This window comes from Vipera ursinii (assembly GCF_947247035.1).
Source record: "Vipera ursinii genome assembly, chromosome: 2".
NCBI classification, from domain to species: domain Eukaryota; kingdom Metazoa; phylum Chordata; class Lepidosauria; order Squamata; family Viperidae; genus Vipera; species Vipera ursinii.
Window position 1 is genome coordinate 136,460,482 of NC_139513.1, and position 10,909 is coordinate 136,471,390.

Here is a 10,909-nt window from a genome sequence, read left to right on the forward strand (position 1 = left end):
TGACTTCCTGCCGGCTTCCCCATTGACTGTGCTTGGCAAAAGCCAGCATCAAAGATCACAAAATGGTGATCACCTGACCATGGGATTCTGCAGTCCTTGTAATTGTGCATAAATTGCCAAGTGCACAAATCACAATCACATGACCACAGAAACGCTGCAATTGTCCTAACTTCAAGGACCATCAGTAAGCCTACTTGCTTAGCGCTGTTGTAGCTTTGAATGGTTGCTGAATGAGTAAGGACTATCCATAATTCAGAAAAAGAGGTCAGGGAGCCATAGCACTTTTTTTTTTGCACCAAAAAAATACAAAATTGGAACAAAACAGGAATTATCAGAATCAAGTGTAACATCTTTATCAGAGTCAGCATCTTTTTTCATAATTTACATAGCAGCATTAGTATCAGCTTTGTTGATACAATTTGTGGTTTTAATCTTTTGCTTATATGTCACGCATTTTAAATTTAGTTCTGGGGCTGTAAGTGTATACATGGGTGTATGTGTCATATGTGGCCTAAATACAACCTAGACTCTGCCATATTTAAATACTGACTGTCAGTCTGTTCAAGAGAAGCTCCTGAACGGAATGAGCAACCATCCTCAACTTCACTTGTCTCAATTTTTTTTAAAGAAGAAACTCAAAAGGTTTATGTACGCAGTCCCAAGCTCTTTGGGAGAAAATATAAGACAAAGTTATAAGGGGTGTTTTATGTCTGTTTTTTACAGGAAGAAGATAATTGAACAAGAAATCTGAGCCAGTCACCAATAGGCCTTGGCTCCTAGCATCAAGCCCACAGTTGTGTGGAGTTATTTTGTTTTGTAGTAGCTGTTGGTGGATTCAAGGACACAGGAGGGCAAGGACGTGAAAGTAGGGGAGGCTCCCAAAATTGCAAGTAGGGGAGGCTCCCAAAATTGCAAGACAATGATTGTGTGGGGGGAAATAAGCCTGGATTTGGAAATATCTCCAGCAAGATAAAATACCTGATTTCAGTACATAGGTGTGGCTGACTGTGAGGTAGTAGTTCAGGCAACATTTGACAAGGTGGTGTGCCTGGTACAGAAAATGGAGAAGGTGCCAGGAGGGCTAGGACCAACAGAGGCATCAGAACGAGCTGGAAGGGACCATTTTGCCATTCAGCCTAGGATCAGATGGGAACTGCCCCCTGGGACAATGTTACAGCCAGAGGGCATGCCTACCCAGTGGTGGGAATACCTGAAGACCAAGCCCTCTCCAGCCACAGTATGGGGCAGCCCAGTCCTCCCAGATCTGACCTCTTGGGATGACCTGATCACTTTTGAGAGAGTATTTGGAGTCTGTCAGTGGCCTGGAGGTGACGGGGTGCCCCGACTGAAGCCAGCTTTCAGTGCAGAAGGCCAGCAAGTGTTGAGTGGCAAGAACGCTAGAAGCAAAAAAGCCTGTGGCAAAGTCAAGACTATCTTCTTGCAAAAAAACTCCCCCAGCACGGAGCTACACCGCCAGCGCTTCAGGCAGTTCTGCTACCAGGAAGCTGAGGGGCCTCGGGAGGTCTGTGGCCGCCTGCGGGAGCTCTGCCTTTGCTGGCTGGAGCCAGAGTGCCACACCAAAGAGCAGATTGTCGAGCTGCTGATTTTAGAGCAGTTCTTGATCATCTTGCCTCAGGACATCCAAAATCAGGTCAGGGAACGTAGCCCAGAGACCTGTGCCCAAGCAGTGGCCCTGGCTGAAGGCTTCATTTTGCGGCAGCAAGAAGACAAGCAGCAGGAGGAGCAGGTGAGGCCTGTTTGTTCCAGGACAAGCAGTAGGCAAGATGAAGCCTTATACCTGGCCCCCTTGTCCCTCTGCCCATGATATCAGATGCTATGTTTGGGTCATGTCCATCTCAGGCTAGGAAATTTATGCCACTTCTCTTAGGGTGGAACTATGGCTCCTGCCAGTCCCAGATCAAGAGACCAATGCTGAAAGGTGATTGACCTCTACTCTGCCCGTTCACCTTTTTATTTAAAAATGTGCAGTAACAGCTAGTATTGCTGCATAAACTAGCAGCAAGCAAATCTGTTCATCTCTTTAGTCACCTTCTGGGAATAAAGAGAAAGGAAGTGGTCCCCCATTAATGAAAAAGACCCCATTATTCTCCTCTTTGGCTAGTTTTCATTTTCTGAAGTCTCAGGTTTCCAAAAAGCTGGAACGCTGAGAAAAAGCAAAATGGGAAGTGTAATTTGTACAATACAGGTAGTCCTCAACTTACAACAGTTCACTTAGTGACTATTCAAAGTTACAATGGCACTGGAAAAAACTGATTTATGACTGTTTTTAACACAACTGTTGCAGCCTCCCCATGGTCACATGATCAAAACTCAGATGCTTGGCAACTGATTCATATTTATGATGGTTGCAGTGTCCTGGGGTCATGTGATCAGTTTTTGCGCCCTTCGAAGAAACAAAGTCAATGGGGAATCCAGATTCACTTAACAAGCATGTTCCCAAGTTAACAAATGCAATGATTCACTTAACAACTATGGCAAGAAAAGTCGCAAAATGGGGCAAAACCCACATAACGCATATTTCACTTAGCAACATTCTTTGGCACTGCCTTTCTTTGGAATTGGAATGTAAACTGATCTTTTCCAATCCTGTGGCCACTGTTGAGTTTTCCAAATTTGTTGGCAAATTGAGTGTAGCACTTTTACTGCATCGTCTTTTAAGATTTTGAATAGCTCAGCTGGAATACTGTCACCTCCACTAGCTTTGTTGTTGCTCAGCTTTTCTAAGGCCCACTTCACTTCACATTCTACGATGTCTGGCTCGAGGTCAGTGACCACCTCACTGTGATTATTAGGGACGTTAAGCTCATTCTTGTATAGTTCTTCTGTGTAATTTTGCCATCTCTTCTGCCTCTGTTATGTCCCTGCCATTTTGGTCCTTTATCATGCCCATTTTTGCATTAAACGTTCCCTTCATCTCTCCAATTTTCTTGAAAATATCTCTGGTCCTCCCTATTCTATTGTTTTCTTCTATTTCTTTGTACTGTTCATTTAAGAAGGCATTCTTTTCTCTTCTAGCTATTCTCTGGAATTCTGCATTCGATTTCTTTTTCTCCCTTGCCTTTCACTTCCCTCCTTTCCTCAGCTATTTGCAAAGCTTCCTCAGACAGTCATTTTGCTTTCTTGCATTTCTTTTTCTTTGGGATGGTTTTGGTTGCTACCTGTTGTACAGTGTTGCGAACCTCTGTTCATAGTTCTTCAAGCACTCTGTCTATCAGATCTAATTCCTTAAATCTATTTGTCACTTCTACTGTATATTCAACAGGGATATGATTTAATTCATACCTGAGTGGCCTAGTGCTTTCCCCTACTTTCTTCAGTTTAGGCCTAAACTTTGCAATGAGAAGCTCATGGTCTGAGCCACAGTCAGCTCCTGGTCTTGTTTTTACTGACTGTATAGAGCTTCTCCATCTTTGGTTGCAGAGCATATAGTCAATCTGATTTCTGTGTTGACCGTCTGGTGATGTCCATGTGTAGAGCCGTCTCTTGGGTTGTTGGAAAAGAGTGTTTGCTATCACCATCGTATTCTCTTGACAAAATTCTATCAGCCTGTGCCCTGCTTCATTTTGTACTCCAAGGCCAAACTTGCCTGTTATTCCGGTTATCTTTTGGCTTCCTACCTTAGCATTCCAATCCCCCATGATGATAAGGACATCATTTTTTGGTGTTAGTTCTATAAGGTGCTGTAGGGCTTCGTAGAAGTGGTCAATTTCATCCTCTTCAGCACTGGTGCTTGGGGCATAGACTTGGACTACTGTGATATTGAATGGTTTGCCTTGGATTCGAACTGAGATCATTCTGTCATTTTGAGGATTGTATCCCAGTATTGCTTTTCCTACTCTTTTATTGACTATGAAGGCTACTCCATTTCTTCTGAGGGATTCTTGCAGTAGTATACCTGATGGTCATTTGAATTAAATTCACCCATTCCTGCCCATTTTAGTTCGCTGATACCTAAGATGTCGATGTTCAGTCTTGTCATCTCTTGTTTGACCACGTCCAGCTTTCCTTGATTCATGGATCTTACATTCCAGGTTCCTATGGAGAAAGAATCTTTACAGCATCGGACTTTCCTTTCACCACCAGACATATCCACAGCTGAGCGTCCTTTCGGCTTTGGCCCAGTCCCTTCATTCTTTCTGGCGCTACTAGTACTAGCCCTCTGCTCTTCCCCAGTAGCATATTGGACGCCTTCTGACCTGAGGGGCTCATCTTCCAGCATCATATTGTTTTGCCTTTTGGTACTGTCCATGGGGTTTTCATGGCAAAGATACTGGAGTGGGTTGCCATTTCCTTCTCCAGTGGATCACATTTTGTCAGAACTCTCTGCTATGACCTTTCTGTTCTGTACCAGCCTGCTACCGGCCCTGCAGAAAAGGCAACCCCTTTATAAACAGCAAGAGGCTGGAATGACGTCTGCCAAATTTATTACTACAAAAAACAAACAAGACACGAACCAAGATACAGGAGCTTTGAAACACTACCTGAGCGGTTGCTTTCAGCAAACCAGCCCTCCCCAAACATTCCCTTTATAAAGAGTTCAGGGCGTGGCCTCTCTCTGCCTCCTTCCGAGAAGCCCCACAGCCTTCCTCTGTTTACTCCTACTTGACTGCCTCCTGCGTCGGGCGTCCTTGAACGGGGCCAGCTGTGGGTCATCTTCATCCACACTGTCAGGCTCACACAGCTGGGTCTCCATGGTGACCAAGTGGGAGGGGCCTGCCTGAGGGCTATCATCAGCAAGATCTTCAACCCCCTCAGCAAGGTCTTCAACACCCCCCTCCTCCTCTGATTCGTCCGACCCAACTGCCGAACCCACAGGCTGACCCTGAATCACAACACTTTCCGTCTTGGGTGGCCCTGCACGGCATAGCTCATAGCTTCATTGAATTACGCAAGCCCCTTCACCACGACAAGGCAGTAATCCATGAAGGGGTAATAATAGTAGTAGTAGTTAAATTCAGGTCATAATGGAAGATACTTTACTAGAAGTCTGGAGATGTTTAAATGATGAAAGGGAGTGCAACATAAAGTTTCACTATTTCCACTAATGTTGTTGAAGTGTATAAAAACAGTTTTTATTGTTTTTTCAGTTCTATATATAGGGTTTCTTTTTTATCATTAGCTACTTATTACTGTTTTATGTTGGATGCTTCCATTTTCATCTTCAGGAAATCTAGCAAGGAGGAAAAAAAATAGCTGTGCAAAAGAGTTTAGTGGTATTGAAAGTTGTTTACCTTGGGATCACACATTATTCTGATTCCTAAGACATGATTTGCAAAGCCAAATAAATTACATTATGGCATACAGACAAACATGTGAATCCAGCGAGCCATTCTGTCTTTATATCGGTAAATCTTGGATGCTGGGAAAATGCTACAATCTTTGAGATTCTTCTTGCCCTGGTTAAAATAGACCACCATGGCTATAAAAATGCAGTTGTGTTTCACTTGGATTTGCAGGGATTGGTTTTTTAGAAGCTCGCATATTTATCTTTTAACTTTTTAATACCTGAGATCAAGTGCACAACTCCTTGAATCAATATGTACACTGTCTATAGTTCACTACACCTTCACCCATCATGTCTCTATGAACCTGACCTTCACTGTTCTTTCAGGGGACTCGGTCAGCTCAAGATGTGGCTGTGGATTTTTCAGGAGCACAGAGGGTGTCACTGGAGGTCAGGCAGCAGCAATCCGGCAACAAGATACAGAGGGTGGATATTGTTAACCTTTCAATGGGTAAGGACATCTTTAGCCTTAGTTTGCAATTTGTCACTTTTGAATAGATACAAATTGATGTCTTTATGGAGTAGTTGTCATTTTTAGGACAATATATGTTGTAGGAAGGGTGGGGGTGGGAATTGTTAACCTTTAACTGCACAGTAGAGTTCCAGAAAGTGACACAGACAGATTCCTGCTCTCCCCATGTGACTTATTCCAAGGAATTTCCACAGAATTCTATTTTATCTCTGAAGCCATTCAGTATTTCTATGAATGTATGGAATTTAGAAGTTCAATTGCAAAGATTAGACTATCTTTAAAAATTGATGAACATTCAATTTTAGTTTGTCAGATGATCATAAGGCTCACAAGACTCTTCCTTGGAGATAGTCTTTCAAGGGTGGGGAAACATACTTCCTGTCACCAGCTTTTTCAGACCAGAACTGAATGTTATATTTAGCTTCTCTTTTAATGTTTAAATTTGTATTTTGATTTTTCCTCTTAACTACAATGCCTGTTTATAATTTGTTACATAGGCTCATAAACTAAGGTATAAAGCCTCAGAGTTACCCTTAATTCTAATAGAAGTATTCAAAAAGGATGGTTAAAATAGTTAGGAATTACTGTGATTTTCAAAATGGACATTGTGTTCCTCAGTTTATAGGTATTTGGTATTTTTTTATACTAGTTCTAGCTACATGATCATGAGATACTGCATACATTACCATACATTGCTATGTATGGGCACTTCAGTTTATGATAGCCTGACTTAACAATTTCCCCCAACCTGTGTACTATTTGATTACAGGGAATTGCTGTACAGATAGTCCTCGACTTACAACAGTTCATTTGAAGTCACAGTTCGACGTTACAGTGGCAGTGAAAAAAGGGTCTTATGACCATTTTTCACACAACCATTGCAGCATCTCCATGGTCACATGATCAAAATTCAACTGATTTATATTTATGATGATTGCAGTGCCCCAGGATCTTAAGATCCCCTTTTGCGATCTTCTGACAGGCAGGCAAAGTCATCTGGGAAGCCAGATTCACTTAACAACCATGTTACTCACTTAACAACTGCAGTGATTCACTTAACTGTGGAAAGAAAGGTCGAAAAATGGGCAGAATTTGCTTAACAACTGCCTTACTTAGCACCAGAAATTTTGGGCTCCATTGTGGTCGTAAGTTGAGGACCTATAATTGACTTTACAAGAAACATCATTCAATACCATATCATCATCAGTATCAGATACTATGGGAAGTTTCATTCCTTTAAGAGATCTTTCTAGAATGATGTGGTTGGACACTATGGAAGGCAAACTCCTGGTCTAATGTAAGATTTATTTATTTGTTTGTTATATTTAAGGATTGCCCATCCCGCTCACAGAGGGGCTCTGGGTGGTCTATAATAAAATATTAAAAGCATAAATATAGTATATAAAATTTAAAAGAGGCACAGAATGTTAAGCATTAATTAAAAGGCAGGGTGAGGGCTTCCCGAGTGCTAACTAGCCCCATGGCTGCATGACCCTTAGTGCCTTGCAAGCAAGGCCGCAAAGCCATTCTGGAAGCTTCACACCTTTCTGGAAGCTTAGGAGAATGGGGGCGGCCTCACCTCTGGGGGGAGAGTTTTCCACAGAACTGAGGCAATGGCAGAGAAGGCTCTCGTCCTGGGCCCTGCCAGTCAGAATTCTTTAACGGATGAGGTCCACAATGTACCTTCCCTGCCTGATCTGGTGGGATGGGCTGATGAAGATGTTTCTGTAGGTAATCTGGCCCCATGCCATGCAGGACTTTAACCAACACCTTGAATTGGAGCACAAGAATGTTTAGAAAAGCATCTATGAGGTGCTTACCTCCTTCTTAGCCGTGATCTGTGGAGCTGCATTGTGACCACCTTTCTCCCCTTACAGGTGCCAATCCAGTTAGCAGAACTGAGGAGCTGGAACAGCCTCATCTGGAGTCCAAGGAAGAGGGGAGTGTGGCAGTCCATCCAGTCTCAAGGGGAACCCAAAGGAAAGAGAAAAGCCACATCTGTATCGAATGTGGCAAAAGCTTCACTCGCCCCTCAGATCTGGCAAAACATTTTAACGTTCACACAGGCGAAAGACCCTACCTTTGTGTCGAGTGTGGGAAAAGCTTTAGCCAGCTTTCCCATCTCACAAGACATCAGAAAATCCACACAGGAGAGAAGCCTCACATCTGTTCTGAGTGTGGAGATACTTTCAGCCAACGGGCATATCTTGTCAGCCATCAAAGGAGTCACTCGGGAGAGCAGCCATACCACTGTTCCTATTGCCAGAAATGCTTCAGCCACCAGTCTGCTCTGAAGATCCACGAGAGGAACCATATGGGCCAGAAGCCCTATGCCTGCACTGACTGTGGGAAACACTTTGTGTCCTCCTCTTCTCTCACTACACACAGAAGGATCCATACAGGAGAAAAACCTCACGCCTGTGGGGTGTGTGGGAAAAGGTTCATCCAACACTCCAACCTGGTCTCACACCAGCGAACACACTCGGGGGAGAAGCCATTTTCCTGTAAGGTGTGCAGCAGGAAGTTTGCCTACCCTTCAGATCTTACCCGGCACCAAAAAATCCACACAGGAGAGAAACCCTATGCCTGTGATGAGTGTGACAGAAGATTCACCAGGCTGTCTGATCTCATTACACACCAACGTATCCATACAGGAGAAAAACCGTACCGCTGCCTTGAGTGTGGGAGAAGATTCAGACAGAGGGGTGTGCTGGTGAAACATCAGAGGTGCCACTCAAAAGAATATCCAAAAGGAAGTGAGACCCTCCAGCCCACTGAGTCTCCGGCTAAAAGTCCATTCAAAACTCACGAGATCAAACCGGAGAAAGAACTGGAAGATCAGGAGGAACCTAGCTTGATTCTCTCTCCCAGTCCCTGACGTTTATCACTCTTAGCTGCTGCTTACAGAGGTATGAATCATTCTGTAGGTAGGATAAAGAGTCAACTCCTTTTTCTGTTCCTCTACTACTGACTAAAAAGTGGACATGAAGATCGATGATGACATAATGAAAGCTCATCATGCTCTCTGTCTGTGTTTTTATAAACAGCACTCCTAAAAGAGAAGGGGCCTTTGTAGATGGAATTGTAACTTTAGGAAAGAAAAGGCAGGAAGAGTAACCTTGGCTTTTCCTCCATTTATATGGCCGGTTTTCATTTATCTGCAAATACAGTATCTGTAATCTTTTGAAGCAGCTGAAATAATGCAGATGACTCCTGCATGCAGCAGTTGGAGTAAACCTTTTCCAAGCGATGACCTGTCCTTTGCTAATCGGGTAAAAGAGGAATAGCTCTCTTTTCAGAAAGAATAGCTTCCAAACAATTCAAATGAGACAGAAATTGAATACACCTGGTATGTTCAAGGCCTGGTTAGGACAATGATTGACTTTACTCTTTATGGTGATTTAAATGCAGTTTTTCTCTGCCTAGGAAATACCAGGCAGAGACTGGGAAAGCAGACAGATCATCATAAGTTTGGCAGGCATCAGACAATATACAGGAGCACTGTTGGAATAATGGTATGAGCTGGTAATCTTCCTAGATGGGCAATGATGATACCTCAGTCAGCTTCTACTTCTTTATATTAAAACCCAACCAGCTGTCAATCCATCTGCGATACTAGATGTCATCCTCTCATTTCTGTCCTAGGTATTTGATGGATGTGAAACTTTTCAGGTTGGGCCTTCGGCACCATCTAGCCTAAATGGCCACATCTCTCCTATGAGGTCAGAAAGGGCAACTTTCCCAGCTTGTGACTAGAAATTCTTGAAAGGAGTTAGCAGAATTTATGGTTGGGGCTTTTGTAATCATGTCACTGATTCTAGTAGGACTTCTGACTTACACGACCTAAAGTTTTATTCTGAGATTCGTTTTTATAAATTATGGCAAGCAGACAATTCCCAAAAGTATGGAGTGTCATTGTTCCACGCTTGCATGTAGACTGACAGATGTGATCTAGGTAACAAACTTACCTTCCAATTATAATATTAAAGAAGGAAAAGTCATGGACGAAGCTCTGGATTGCAGATGGAGATGTGAAAGGAGGAATATGTAAATGTGGTTTGTGCATTGTGAGGACTTGTAGCAAATGAGCTCACTTTTTATTGGCTGCTGCTACTTTTATTTTATTGAGACCTGGCCTCAGATATAGACAGACAAACTTAACTTACTCAATTGTATCTATTAAAGGTTCTGGAACTATAGGAGGCAAAATAGATAACAATTCTTTATCTCAGTGGCTGATGTCCCACTGCTGTTTTCTGGCCAGCATCGCCATTTAAATGGAAATAAATTGAATACAAAATTGGTAAACTTAGGGTTAGTACCATCCTAAGGGAAGAAATAATAGTTCCTGAGAATGCTGTATTGGTGATGATAAAGTGATACCTGTTCCAAAAGTGTAGGACATATTTTAGAACGAATTAAAATCTTTGATACAAATTCAGAAAAGCCCTACTTACAACCTTAGGTAGGACTGTGCGTAAGGTTCTGAAGTGGTCAAGAATTTAGCCTGTTGAAGAGGTTATATTTAATATTAACACTGTGTTAAAGAGGTTATTAATGTTCATAATTGTGAAGATAAAATTTACATATATACTGATAGAATTCCAGAAGCAAGACATGCTTATCCAGAGCCAGATGCTGAGTCATTAAGCATTTGGACACTTTAATAACTTATTCTCTCCTCCAAAAATGAACTAACGTGATGGCAAGGTATCACATTCAGCAGACTTCCAATGCACAAGTCACATACTTTTAGAAGATGCCTAACATAGAGGCCAAAAATACTGGCAGTCTTGACATTATTTTAATAAACAGAACTATGATCCTATATATTATTAGTCCTCTTTTTCCTAAACGTTGAGTTTGGAAAGGTAAACAACAAGGCAGTTGTAAATATTTCTTCCTTATTTTGCTTCTGCCACCTCAACCTAGCAATTAATTTTAGATTCCTAAGATAAATACACAGTTTAAAAATAAACAGCAAAAAATGATAGTTGCCCAGCCAACTTTATAACAACAGGAAAGCCATCAATGATGGCTGTTCTTTGCCTCCACCATCTATGCTTATGTGCTCTAATATATCAACTAGTTTCTCCTATACAAGTAGCTGGCTGGCTGAATGTTAGGTGGTT

General features: G+C 42.3%; 1 protein-coding gene across 1 annotated transcript; it reads left to right on the plus strand.

Annotated features, from left to right (window-relative positions):
• Positions 1-1,168: 1,168 nt before the first annotated feature.
• LOC310634883 (uncharacterized protein) lies at positions 1,169-8,655 on the plus strand (the record flags this gene model as incomplete). Its single annotated transcript, XM_083353421.1, has 3 exons — positions 1,169-1,747; positions 5,633-5,756; positions 7,655-8,655. The coding sequence occupies 3 exons, from the start codon at positions 1,169-1,171 to the stop codon at positions 8,653-8,655; spliced, it is 1,704 nt and encodes a 567-aa protein (XP_083209547.1).
• Between the last annotated feature and the right edge of the window lie 2,254 nt (positions 8,656-10,909).